At 37.9% G+C, this 14,746-nt stretch overlaps 1 protein-coding gene across 7 annotated transcripts in view; it reads left to right on the top strand.

Annotated features, from left to right (window-relative positions):
- The window catches only part of HEATR5A (HEAT repeat containing 5A), a 71,164-nt gene extending 64,895 nt beyond the window's left edge, over positions 1-6,269 (top strand). For 6 of the 7 annotated variants that reach the window (XM_044436238.1, XM_044436237.1, XM_044436239.1 and 3 more), the window contains 3 exons: positions 1,475-1,626; positions 2,404-2,617; positions 4,185-6,269. In XM_044436238.1, the coding sequence (XP_044292173.1) occupies positions 1,475-1,626; positions 2,404-2,617; positions 4,185-4,486 (668 nt within the window). In that variant the 3' untranslated portion in view covers positions 4,487-6,269. Of the gene's footprint in view, positions 1-1,441; positions 1,627-2,403; positions 2,618-4,184 lie in introns of those variants that run through there. The other variant, XM_044436240.1, reaches the window with a different exon arrangement.
- The last annotated feature ends 8,477 nt before the right edge of the window (positions 6,270-14,746 follow it).

Here is a 14,746-nt window from a genome sequence, read left to right as displayed (position 1 = left end):
GCATGCGTGCACACACACACTTGTAACATATATCCTGAAAATAGGTTAATCAAATTATCTGTGAAATAGGAAATTTTAACATATGTTTATATTATAAGTTAATTTTATTAGAGGTTGGAGTTGATACATTTTTATCAATTCTGACTCTGACACTCCAGTTACCCAAGAATTGCTTTCAGCTCCAAAACTTTGACTCCACAGCCCTGATCCCACCCCTCACTGGAGTTTAACACAGGCAGTTCTTTACCTTGCAAACCCTTCCTTCTGTTCTTTACTTTGGATACTGTATTTCTTTTACATATAATTCCAAGCCTCCCTTTCTTCCTAAGTTGCACATGTGTTTCATACCTCACTCCTTTCTCCCCTTCACTTTAAAAAGTTTGTGTCCTTTTCACTTGTCCTTTCCTTTTCTTTCTCCTTTCCCTGGAAGAATGAGTTAATCTGAGTTGGGGCTTCCCAGAACACACCTTATTAAGGCTCACCTCTGAAAGATATGTGGGAGTTAGGCAATCTGGGTTCTTGTTCCCACTCAGCCATAGAGCTGTCAGGGTGACTTTGGGCCAGACACAGACTCTCAATCCAGCCTACTTCACAGGGTTGTTGTGGGGATAAGATTGAGAGCAGGAGACAGAGAATGATGTAAGCTGCTTTGATTTCAGTGTAAGGAAAAAGCAGGATATAAAAATAATAAAAAGTTTATATGTGTAGATATAAATAGAGCTGCTATACTAAGTCCTGCCATTGGTTTATCTAGCTCAGTACTGTCTTCTTTGACTGGCTCTACAAGATCTAAAGAGGAACATTACCCCATGGTATGCTTTTACATGGAGATACCAGGGATCAAACCAATAGACCTCATGCTCACTGTTGAGTTGTGGCACAGCTGTGTTCAAAAGCTAGAATGAAAGAATAGATTCTAGCAGCATGCAATAAATAAAATCTGTTCTCAAACTTAAGTTGCCTGCAGCCATTCCATTGTTTACCCCCAGCCACTTAGAAGCATTACTATGATGAACCTAGGCAAGTACTTTGTCTCTGTAATCCTGAAAAATATTCTTTGTTAGCAGGCAAGATAAGAAACAAATATATAGTACACAATTCATCTCTGAATTGCTCAAAATATTTGCCAAGATTTTGTGATATTAATAGCTCAAACACACATTTACAGGGTATAGCCACCAGGTACATATTTTCCTTATATTCTTGTTTTAATACAAGACAAATATAAACAGTTCTCTCAGAAATCTTACTGTTGAGGCCTTAAATGCTCCCTCATAGTTCATGCTGTAGGGGATTCTCAAATATATTTGCTTCTGTTGATGTGTATTTTATTTTATTTTATTTATTTTGCAATTGGACTAAAATCATATTAACTTATAGTAGAACTTTCTCTTAAAATCTAGACATATGGAATTTGATTTCTGAAATACTTCTGTTTCAGAATGAACATTTAAGATAGTTTTATTATTGATAGATGGTGCTCACCAGGAATTCGATGAAGGCAGTCTGCTGACTGCAACTGCAATATTCATTTTGTCTACAAGTCCAGAAGTTACCACTATGGAGTGCCTTCAGAAATGTTGTATTGAAAAGTTTAAATCAGCAATGGAATCAAAAGACTCTATTGTAAGTACTGTATTTTGTTTCCTTGCATTCCTTCCGCAGACACATCAGCAGCCCCATCCCACATTTTACAAAAAGACTTTTGGAAGTGTGCAAGTGGCTACAAGGGAAAGGAAGGGGCAGAATACTTCCTTAAATTAACTTTCTTGAGTTAAATTACCTTATGATCCAGGGCCAATTTTGGCCGAGTCCCTCCTTTCCAGCAACTCCCATACCCCAACGTCCTATTTCACTAAGCAGTGCCCCATTATTTAGGAAGGCTTACTAATCCTTCAGAGAAGCTTGGGATGGGCCACAGATTGATGGATGTACTAGGAAGAAGAGATAGCAAACTTTTATTCCATGAACTTCCTTATATTAATGTGGCTCAGAAACTAAGCTTATCACAATTCATCATAATTCACAACTAGAAAAAAGAGGAAAAAAATAGGTTGGTATCTCAGCTTTCCCCTCTTTCCTTCTGCTGTGTTATCTGCTTCTGCCTTGGGCAGTTTGTTTCTTCTGTGAATGGGACACAGTCCATGGACCACATGTGAACCTTCCATCCTTTTTTTTACAGCGCCTGCCCAACCAAAATCACCACTATGTCATTGCGAGGGAAGAGCCTGCATTTTCAGTTGAAAATCAGGTTTGCATGAAGGACAGTAATTGTTTTAATGCAAAACCATGCTCTCCCAGGACCCCCTGGATACAACTTAGCAGTTCATTTTTATTACAATCTAATATTAACATTTGGTTTTACTTTGGATTTTAAAAAATGTTTTTGGATTTTCTTTTTAGATACAACTTCAATGCTACCAGCTACTGCTTACCATTTTCCAGCACCCAAACCATGCTGTCTCATATCCTTACATTCATTCATTAGCACCATCAATTGTGAATAAACTACAGGAAACTGAAAAGGCTAAACCTGAGAATGCTGCTGAACTTCAAGTTATTCAAGAAGGGATAAAGGTGGTAGCTGCTGTTATAGCCCTTGCTGAAGAAGAACATCGTAAGTATCCTTTTGGGACAAATTATTAGCTGCAAATAAATGCAGAGTTTATTTATTTAAAACATTTCTATGCCACCCCCATCACAACAAAGCCTCGGGGCGGCTCACAAAGAATACATAAATACATAAATAATAACAATACAAAAAATAAAAAACAAACAAAATTGTTTAAAAACCCCCGGTGCATTCTCGGCTAAAAATTTAAAATCCTATTAATTAAATAATTTGACAATTAAAATAAGTTTTAAATAAAAAGGTCTTAGCCTGGCGCCAAAAAACAAATGTTGAATGTGTTAATACAATTTCAGTTGTGAAAGGCTCATGAATTGCTAATCTATTTACATTTCTGGACTTAGACAACTTTCAGAATTATTTTGATTACTCAGTCTAGCAAGGACATTCTACATGTACTGAATAAGGAAAATGCATTAGCACATAATCGTGCTGTGCTATATAAGGAAGGGAGGAAATACATCCAGCACCTAGTGTACAAACAGGTGATTGGCTTGTCATATCTGCCAGTATGTCCTGTTGAACCCTCTTTGTCTAGTTCACCTCCATCTAGTCTAGTACAGCTCCATCCCCATTTGAGTGAGCAGAAACATTTTCACTGTGGGATACTCCCAACTGCTTCTCTTTCTAGGGATTATTTAAAGGCTGCTCTGCAATTTTCTTGATATTAAGCAGGAGTGGAGTGAAGAGTGGAGTGGAGTGGATATTAAGCACAAGGAGTGCTTAAGCAATACCTCTCCTTTTTGTTCCACAATGTTATGTATTGCCTAAGAAATTAGTGCCTTCTTTCAGCACTAATTTCAGACTCGCATCTCCATCTGTCTAGTTAGCTCTGGAAAACCTACCTTAGAGGTCCTAGATCTCAACTTCCTATCTTGTAACTCCTTTTCCTTCCAGGATTTCATGACTCTCATTTGACAATAGGAATCACAATCCCTGTCAGCTCTTCAACATTACCTACCAGCCTGTTTGGATTATTACAGAGCTAGGATATACCTGTTCATAGGTAGAGATAACCTGGCCAGTGTGATCCACGCAATGATAACCTTGAAACTGGGTTATGATAAAAAGCTATATGATGTAGAATTACTTTTTTGGCAGTGCAGCAGCTAGGTTACTGACTGGAATGGTATACTGTACACATGAAGTATAGATGCTATGTTGGCTGGCAGCCTGCTACCAAGCTATATTTATGGTGTTGGTATTTGTATACAAGCCCTGTGCAACTTGGGATCAGGATATCTCAAGGAATATGGCCCTCCATATAGTGACCTCTCAGGCCGCAATGATCTTCATGGACTTAAGGAGCCATGGCATTTGGTGGAGCCAGAGATTAGCCCTGGAAAGATATCAGTATAATAATGTCCTCAAGTAACTAGTTGAACCTGTTATTTTAACAGAGCATTTTATTAATATTTATTCTGAAGTACATCTGATTGTGTTTAGTGGGGTTGATTCACTAGTAAGTATGTATAGAATTGTATCTGAAAGGTTGCTAATTGTGTAGTTAACAAGATGCATCAGTTTTGAGAAACTGTTTATCACTTTTTCACAGGAACTCAGCTAGTGGCTTCCTTTATACCCATCCTCATTTCTTTTCTCTTGGATGAGAATACCTTAGGATCAGCTGCAAGTTCAGCAAGAAGTCTACATGAGTTTGCTTTGCAATATCTGATGCAGATTGGGCCACAGTACTCCTCAGTCTTTAAAAAACTAATGGCTTCTTCACCACCAATGAAAGCTAGGCTTGAATCTGCTGTGAAGGGCAATCAAGAAAGCATCAAGGACAAGGCAACACCTAGGCATTCAAATCCTGCAAAAAGCTCAAGTATTCAACTGAAGACCAATTTTCTGTGAAGTACCTTGTTTTAAACTTTAAGCACTTTGATAACTTTAGAAAAGTCCCTTTTCCTTTCTGGCTATTTTCATCATGAAGTAGGTTTTGACTTTCAGTTTAGCTTTGGAAGTCAGCACATTCTAGCCCCATTCCAGAGAAGTACAACCTCCCTAGTTGACTCAGTCAGTAGCAAGAACTGAACACAGAACAATGGCTGCTAGATTTGGAAATAGCAACCGAGTATGCTGGGCCTCTTTGCATACGTAGTTTCCAGTCTAGAAGGTCATTCTTCTTGCTCAGTGAGGGAATGTGCTTTGTAACATAATGTTTTAAACAATGTTATCATCCTCTTTTTGCTTTCTAAACAGTACAGAATTCTCAGTAAAATGTGTTGATGCTTTTGTTAGATGTGTTTGACTTCTAATATTTACATTATTAAAATTGCATATTTATTTCATGCACTGATATTAGCACAAAAACATAGGAAGGAAATAATATCTGTGATTACCAGTGCACATTTGCCAGAATCAACTGTGCATTGGTATTCTTCGTTTTTTTGTGTGTGTGTGTATCAGCTCCCAATGTGGAACTATCAAGACTTTTTAAAACCTTCATTTAGAATTTTAAAAGCACTGAGAGCTGCATCAGCAAAAGTCCTAACCAAGTGCTCAGTTTTGGCTTGGTATGTGCTCAGTTTTGGCTCCCATGGAGTGCAGTGCTTGTGCATCTTAGGCCCCAAATGGGAAATTCTCTCTTACACTTAGCTCAAAATATGTAAGTAGTTCACTGTGGCAACAAATGGAGAGCAGCATTAGTTCAAGGTTGCCATAAGGCTACAGGGTGGAATTTCATATGAAAGTAGCCTCAGACCCGTACATTATGATACCATTTAGTTTTAAATATTAAGCTCCAGTAGTTCTTAAAAATGCTAATAGAGCAATCACAATTTTGTTGCAATTTTAATTCACAAATTCTTCAAAATTCTGTAACATGTTCCAACTGCTAATTTAGCAAACAACATTATTATGTAAAAATAACAGGTGTTCTTGTAGTCCATAAAAAGTGTATAAAACTACTGCTGAGTATCTAAACATCATATTTAAGATTTTATTGGTAGCTAAAACTACTAACAACTTTATGATGGCACTCCACCCAGACAATTATTTGGAGAATGTATATTGACAAAGTTAAGTGAATACATCTATGGTTGCAGCACTGAGCCCTTAATGCTATTCACAGCAACCCACTTATTCAGTAAACTTCATCTTAAGTTTATCATGTTAAGAGTAGATGAAGCTTACATATCTTGTTAAGAGTATGAGAACTATTTTAATGCACAGTGCCTCTGCATAGGCATCTTATCATGATTTTCACAAGGGCAAATTGATGCATAGATCAGGCGTTCAAATGCACACTAATGCAATGGCAAAGAGAGAAGTGATTTGGATTGTTTAAAGGCAATTTAGTCACCAGAAACCGAACAAAATGGCAGGTATGCATATAAAGTATAGAAGTCTAGCTATGCATAGCTTCAGCTATTACTTTAAGAATTAAATTGGCAACCCTTGCCTTGTTTTTTATGGCAGTATTACCTGAAGTAAATGCTAGGACAATAATAATATTTCCATCTAATAATTAGTGGGAAAATGAAATAATCTATAGATCTGAGACTCAGGAAGAGTGTACTGTATTTTATTACAAATTTTGTACATGAAATTGTAAATTGTACAGAAGTAACAAGTTGAACAAAATTCTAACAAGTCATTTTTCTAATTTACATAAAGCTAATATTCTTCAATTAAATCTGTGTACTTGCTATTTTATTAATAGAACATGAAGTTAAGGTTTTTACAATCCTGCAAAACCTGTGGTAAGTTCATTTTTAATCCATCATTTTGTTACTTCTGTCACTTACTACCTCAGGAGTACGCTTGGATTCAACATGTCATTGGTTAGTATTGCTTTATTTTTAATTAGTTTGCTCTTGATGAATCATCCTGTCAGATAAATGTGACATATACTATCCTGTTCATCTGAAACTTTCTGTATCTTTTGAAACCAATTGACCATGGCTATTGATGTTCTAGCAATAAGTTTCTGAGACCAGTAGTTCCACTCGTCTTGGATCCTCAGGTTTGCAATTTCAAAAAGACCTAATTGTGTGGTCCTTCAGGCTTCCCTCTCGGGTGGAACCAGATTAAAAAGAGAAGATAATCTGTTGCCTGGAGGAAATGGAGGCACCACTTTCAGGCAGTAGTGGGCTTGTAATGGCACACACATTCCTCAGATACACTATGCAGCATATTGTTTCCTTAAGAACAAGAGTCCTAGTGCATCTTAAAAGCCATTTCTCAGGAGGCTCAGGAAGGCTGGAAGTGAATAACATTTGTTGTTCTGAGGTAGTATGCTATTGCTGAACATGGGTGTTTCATTTATATACAGTGGTGCCTCATACTTCGAATCTAATTCTTTTCAGGAGGCCATTTGATGTCAGAAGCAATTATCCCCATTAGAAATAATAGAATGTGAATTAATCCATTCTCAGACCCTAAACAGTACCCATTTTGGTAAACTGAAACAGCAAATACACCCTCCTGAAACGAATTAAGTTCGAGCAGGTGTGATCAAAAAAATATGGTGAATGTTTAAATTAAAATTACAATAAAAGACACATTGCCATTAATTCCCCTCAAAATACTCCCCCTTGCTTCGAACACATTTACCCCAGCAGTGTTGAGGCTGCCTTGATGCCCTGAATTGGTTCAAGATGAATCGATTCAAGAAGGACCAATTCAAATCAAGGCAAATCAATTCAGTACAAATTGATTCAGGACATCAAGGCTTTTTTTTTTTTTTAACTTGGGTGCACAACCAATGATGTTCTGGTGTGACCACATTTTTTCACTTCACTCACAGTTCAAACCTGGAAGCATCATTCGAACTGCAGAGCAATTTTATCTTGATTCTAACATTCAAACTCTGGACTGTTCAAAGTTAGAATTGTTCAAACCACGAGACACCAATGTATTTGTATTCCACTTCAGTTGAAATCTTCCAAGCAGCTCACAACATTAATAAAATGCAATAGATACATTAAAAACATACACTTAAAAACATATACAGTTACTAGCTGGTATAAGAAGAGAGCTTCCTGCTCTCTCTCTCTCTCATTTTCTACAGGACAATTAGGAGTAAATAGCCCTATGGAGGAGGAGGAAGGCAGAGGAAGCAGAGGTCTAATGCTGTCTTTATGTTTTTCTCTCTATGCTGGCTTTGGATCTGGCAGGCAAGTTGTCATGACAGGTATCTTCCATGAAGCTATTTGACATATAATCCTAATTCTTTTTTTAAAGAAAATCTTTTTCAACTCTTCCAGTGAAGCCTTTAAAGACCCAAAAGGCCTTTGCCCCAGTGTTCATAGAAAACCACTACATTCCTAAAATAAATTTCAATGTGATTTTAATAGTCTGCTAAGGTGGCCCCTTGCTTAGTCAGATGTAAATATGATTCACTGTAGGTAAATGTATCAGGTTCTGGATATAATGTAGTACCATTCAAAATATTGTGACCTTGAGGGCTATCATGGAGACATCGAAAGAGAAGCTATTGCCAGCGGTCAAAACACAAAGGTGCAAAAGATATTTATATATATATATATATATATATATATATATATATATATATATATATATAAATAAAATTTGTATGCCGTCCATTATTGTCGTCTCTGGATGGCTTGCATTATTTCAGACTACAATAAAATAAATAAAGATACACATCTATTAGGGTCTGGAGATCCAGAAGAGAGGACAGTCTAGGCTGCCACTCCATTTCCATAAAGGAAAAATTATGGCTGAAATGATTGGGTAGTAAGAGTCATGCATTTGAGCAGTTCCAAAATATTAACCAAATAATTTTATAATTCCTGAAAACACATTTTTGACACAAGGAAATATATCAATGACAGGCCCTCCAATGTGCCACTTGAGTAATTTGCAGGGGCTGTTACCGCCACGCCAAAGTGCCTAAGTGGCACATTGGAGTGGTCACATTTGTTTGCCACCCATAGCAGCCATTGCAGAAATAAAGGAGAAAAAAATGCAGCAAGCACAAAAGGGGCGTGATCACAAAAGGGAAAGGAGACAAATGGGTTGTGCCATGCATGCCTTTGGAATACCTGTAGGAAGGCAGAGAGGGAGGGAGAATGGGGAGAAAAGCCACGCTGACCTTGATCCTCTCCCAGGCACACTGTGAGTTGTTTCTTGACGAACCCACATGTGACTTGCATGGTGGTTACCATGTTGTGCAAACTCACCCAGTGGAGCAAAGAATAAGTGATCTAAGTGTTTACGATATTTAAAATGTATAGCTTGCACTCCGGCAACATGTAACATGATCAGCACTGTATAATAACAGGAACTACACAGGCAGCTCAAGGTGCTGAATGTAGAGATTCAAAATATGAAGCATATGCAGAGCATCCTTTCTTAACTAAGGAAGACCCATTGCAAAAGATAATTTCTTCATCTATGGAAGTCATCTCCAGAAGTAAGCATCACCCTTACTCTACTAGAATGAATATGTTTTTATACATTGTTTTCACATTATTTAAATAAAACTGTAGAAGAAAAACATTCCTCTAATCTTGTTCTTGGCTTCAGATGATTATAGTGACTGCATTTAGGAAGAAGTCACTATCTCACATCCAGAGAATTTGGAAAGCAGTTACCTGTTATGCTACCTCTTAGAATAATGCATATATTGCTAATTCAATTTTAAACTGAACGTGTATATTTGATATAACCACCAAGTCAAAAAGTAACTTTTAACCTGCACTTTCCCATTCCTTAGTAACATCCTTATCTGTTGCCATAAACTTTAGCCACAGGATGTTGCAGTTCAACTATCTGGACACAAAGAATGTGAAACAATTCCTTGTTGTATTTAAGACAAGGTTACAATTGTATATTTAACCAAATACATTCTTTTAGCTTAGATGAGTTAACAAATAGAAGTTTGTTCTTAATTTTTTAAAAGTGCCTTTCCAAATGGAAAGTTACTCACATGCATACTTTACAGCTCAGTTTGTGTATTTCTTGTTTTGCCAGGCAAGTATAGTCTTCTTCCTACCATAGTACTGAAAAACTAAGTACCCAGCCAGGAAAAGTAAGCACAGTCCAATACATTGTGCTTATAGTTAATTATTGGTATTACAAATATAAAGTATTTTCTCCTTTTTGGGACCAAGCTATTTTCTTGCTCAGCCACTTATCTGTCTTTAAAATAAATGTAGGCTACTCTATTTCGAGTTTCCTCTGCTATTGATTTGTTTGCCCCAAAGAAATATCAACTATTAACTGGAGCAAAATATAGCTGAAGTTGTTTTCTATTTAAAAAAACACAAATCCTAATATTAGAAATCAGAGGAAAGTGGAATCAGCTTTTTAAATGGATTAACACCAAATTGCTATGTACGTCCACCGAAGAATTAAGTCTCATATGTTCAGTGGGCCTTTATTTCAGAAAGGTTAACTAGAGTTACAGTATAAGAAGAGCCATACTGGATTAAACCAAATTTTTTCTATTCTAACTTCTGTTCTTTTTGTGGCAATCCAGATGCCTATGGGAAGCCCACAAAAAGGGTGCATCCCCCTGCCCCATATGCACACACTCATCTTCTTTATATTTTAGGGCTGCTTTTTGGGCCAATACTACAGTGAAATGTTATCATTGTACCATGTGCCACGTTCAGGACTAATAGCACTGGTTTTAGCACCCTACCAACTCACAAAGCCATCATTACTTTCTATTGCAGGAATCAAAACTATTTTTTGCTCTTCTGAAATTCCCTACCTCATTTTCTCTTTGTTGTGGCCCTCATAATTCTGCCTTTAGGAGATACATTTAATCCACTGTATGAATTTTCCTTTGTGAACACTCACCAATCCATTTATTATCTAAATCTAGAATGAGCTGCTGCTTTTTTAGATTGTGCCTTTCCAATATTAGCTTAAAGCACAGCAGAGATGTGTGCTTTGGCAAATATGATAAAATCCCTGCATATCTGAGAGGGTGCTGCCCAAAACTCTAGAGAAACCCAGACTTCCCATCTGTTCCTGTCGCATTATGCCAGTGCATTTCTGATAATGACTTTGTGCTATTAGGTCTAATCATTTAACATGAGCAGGGATGGAAAAAACAGATTGAAATTATGAGTGCCAGACACACTGAGGTCCAATTCAATATGAGAATTGCTGCTGTGTACCAACTGGTTAGCAATCATGATAATATACATCATTTCTATTTCTGTTTAGTGACGTAGAGAAGAGCTGGGTGATGGAGGGAGTCTGAAAGAAGTTTTTACTAGATACTGCATCTCTGGGAACAGACAACTTTTTGTCGTCTAAACTTTTGTATGATTATTAACCAAAATTCTTCCTTGATTAATGCTGATGCCTGGAAGCTATTTGCGTAAAAGATTACTGATAGGTATTGGTTATTGGAAATACCATATCTGTTTGAGTTGGGACTGGGGAAAAAAGTGACAGCCAGTAATGTATATACATTTGCAGAATGCAACTTTATTTCTTACATCACAAGTCTAAGACCAGAGATCTTTGTGTGTCACATTAATAAGATACACACAAGTATTTTGCTACTATGCAGATACTATAGCTTTAATTATTTTGTATTATTAGACCGAAGCCCACTGTATACATGTCACAGAATGAAGTTGTGGAATGGACAATACCATACTGGCCCAATGGTAATACCTGAGTAAGGACTTTGCTTTAACTTGGCCACTTGGCATTGTATCTGTTACTAGTGCAATAACGCTATGGAAGAACTACCATATATACTGTTGTGTAAGACATATAGAAGTCGAGGTTGGTATTTTGGGCTGTTTTTCTGAGGTCTGCCATATGTTAGGTGTAGAAGACAATCCCCAATTTTTGCTTCACTATTTCTGGTTTCAAGGGTCCTTTACTATACACAAGTATATCTCTACGAAAAAACTATGAATATCTCTAAGAAAAAAACACAACTATCTCTAGAGCCTTCATATCCACTGAGAGACAAAACGTGTGGCTAGTGAACCTGGCTAGTGACAAGACAAAGAGCCTGGAATCCCCAAACAAAGTCCCTACAGATATTCACTGTTCTACTTCTGTGGGGGTCCTGGCTTCTACTTGGGGGCTAAAAACATATCCCCTGTAGGATATACATTTTTCACCTGGTGCATAGGACAAACTTCTCAGTTTTTGCCTCACTATTTTTGGTTTTACGGGTCCTCTTATACGCAGTACATGGAATATAAAAACTATACTGAAATACATATTTAGAGCCTTCTCCTCTCAAAACAGCATATGCAACAAGGCACACAAAGATACATCTGAGACACCAAAAGTCATGCACTTTAGAAACATACAGAAGTGTTATACAGCACAATTAAAGTAGTGTTACAGAGCACTTAGGGGGGAATGCAAACATGGTAAACAAGTCTAAGATACAATTCTATGTTTCATATTTTTACATCTACTTGGCTCCTTCATCTATAGCATATTCCTCAGTATTAGAACAGCTGGCTCATGTGTAGGACACACAATCTACCCCTGAACCTGTTATCCTGTCACCATTTTTCCAACTACTGTTATGAATATTTTATTGTTTATAGTAAGCATTACTAAGATGTGTGTTCCAATTTAGTGATAACTTTTACTGAAGTGGTTAAAACTTGTAGAACCTGTTTTGCAGTATTTTTCTTCACCCTTTCCCTCCTTCCCTGGCAGGATTTACACATTTTCTCCCTCTTCTCATTACCTGTTCTTTTCTTGCAGTGATGTTCATGTGATTTGCAGTCAGGAAATCCATGCTGTTTTTGTGGCTATTTTCTACTGCACATATACACAGCTGTGCAGCAGTGAATAACTATGCACTTTATTTTTATATCTTGATTCTTTTGCAACACAGAAGGTGCACATGCAGTTAAAAGAGGCCCCTCCCCTCTACACACAAAATGTTAAGCAGCAGCAGCAGCAGCAGCAGCAGCAGCAGCAGCAGCAGCAGCAGCAAATGAAAGGCAGTATGTCTTTACATTTTTCCAACAATTGCAGCACTATACAATGGCTTGTGGTACATTTGTGCTATTCACACAATAGATAAAATGCACGTGACCATTCAAACACTGCTGACTTCTCCTACAATTACAAGGCATGTATATAATGCCACACATCTATTTGTGGCATTATATACATGATAAGTAGTACTCTCTATTCATTATTATGTGCCCCTAAAGCAGCAATAGCATTTTTAAAAAGGCAAAAAGGTGCCTCACAAACAAAATAGGCTCTAAAATAGATTCTTTTATGTTGTAAAAGCAAGCAGGGAAAAAGATTAAAATTATAACACAGTTAAATTGTCTTGAAGACCAAGAGACTGGAATGGAAGTCAGTACTCAGACCACCATTCCATATTCCAAGTTAAAACTTCAACTCAGCCCCCATACTTGTTTTCAAGGGGACTTTTATGGTTAGCTTGGAGTGGTTTACAGCAGTGCATTCTTCCAGACCATACTAACTGCATCTTACTTAGGTCTACGAGGAAGAAACTAAAAATCAGAAGAGATAGTAGTTGCTACGTGCTAGATGCTGGTATTGTGAGACAAATGGCCTGGCTGTGATTATCTCAAGGCCATATGAGATAAATAAATCTCATTTAAATAAATCTCCTAATAAATCCACTGCCCAGGTTCAAACAATGGAGAATCTTGAAAATTCATCTCTGGACTGAAAATGAGCAATATCTAGTAGGATTAAAGTATATTAGTCTTCTGGCAAATCTCCACCTGGATGAGGAAGGTGACCCATGGAGATATACTCCCCTGGGAAAGGAGGTTCAGGGTCTTTTATTCAGTCTTTTTTGGTACAGATGCTCCTGTGTAGGTCTTTCAGAAAGAGGAGGAGGGCCCAATAAAGGCATAGTGCCATGGAGACCACAAAAGAACCAAGTTGGCAGCTTAACACAGGGCTTTGAATAGCTTCCCTCCTGCCATTTTCTGTGCCATTAGCCTCTGAAGTGCCACTTTAAACTGCTTATTGCTTTGTGCTTTGAAAGTGGGGTAACCCTTTTTCTTCCATTCCGTGCCTCTTTGTCTGAATCTTTAATAAATCTTTTATTTTGTTTTTGCCAAAATCCAAACTGGGGTGAAAAAAGGGGAGAGGATCAAAAAGGGCAGTCATCCTTGAGGGATTGAGAACACTTGGGACTGATGAGAGTGCAGTGTTTTACTTTTGATGGTAGCACCCACATCACCACTGCACTAGACCTACACTTGTAGCTTGGGTGCCCACAGGCGCAAGGTCACCACATAGCAGCAAAAATGGGATGGAGCTCAATGCACTGTGGGCCTACATTCAGAGGATTTTTTTCTTTCTCCTCGGAACCAGTAAAGGTGCTTATCAGTGACAAATGTTATATTTTCTTTCTGTTTGGGCAGTCAGGCCCAGACTCTCCTACAGTATGGAAGAATGTTCATGTTCCTGAGGTCAGGAAAGGTGGCAAGTGGTCCAAACCATCCTTTTGATGGAGCCTGGAGATGGGTAATGATGTGACTGCTCCAGTCACAAGCAGCTGAAATGGCCCCACTGTTTGCAGAGCTGGCTGACTTCCAGACTCTCTCTTAGCCTGAACAACTACTGTTCCAGCTCAAGCTGAAGAAGTTGGAACTAGAGGTCAAGCAGCTTGCCAGGGATGCTGAGATCAAAAATTCAGTGAGGCAAGATGAACTAGAAATAGAGTGGTTACACCAAGGATAGGAGGCTGTTCTTACTTTTCTAGCCACCCCCTTGCCAACAAACAATCTCTGCTAAGTCCCTCTGTTCAAGTGGGTGACTTTTTTGCAACTCTTCAGTGTGATTTTATCATTTGAGTCCCCATAGGCTAAACCCACATGTCTTCAGTATTCTGCAAGAAATACTGATAGAAGTGATCGCCCTATGAGGAAATAGGCTATAATCTGTACAAGGAACAGTATGGGGGTGACCAAAGAGCAGTGTTGGATGCAGTGCTGCAGGATGACTTGCCAAGTTCAGGAAGTATTTGCTCAGTTGCTAAACCACATTTTCTGGCACTGAAAGCTGTGGTTGGAGACTTCCAGAGTTAAGATGTTGATGACATTGTCAACTTGGTAACCCTGAAGCAGTTCTACCACAGCATCCTCTACAGTCAGCACTGTCCAAGACTAAAAGCCAAAAATGCTAGCCAGGGTTGGAGAAGTGACT

Source organism: Varanus komodoensis, unplaced genomic scaffold, assembly GCF_004798865.1.
Source record: "Varanus komodoensis strain SLA01 unplaced genomic scaffold, ASM479886v1 scaffold3, whole genome shotgun sequence".
NCBI lineage: Eukaryota > Metazoa > Chordata > Lepidosauria > Squamata > Varanidae > Varanus > Varanus komodoensis.
This window is presented reverse-complemented; position numbering and strand designations above follow the sequence as displayed.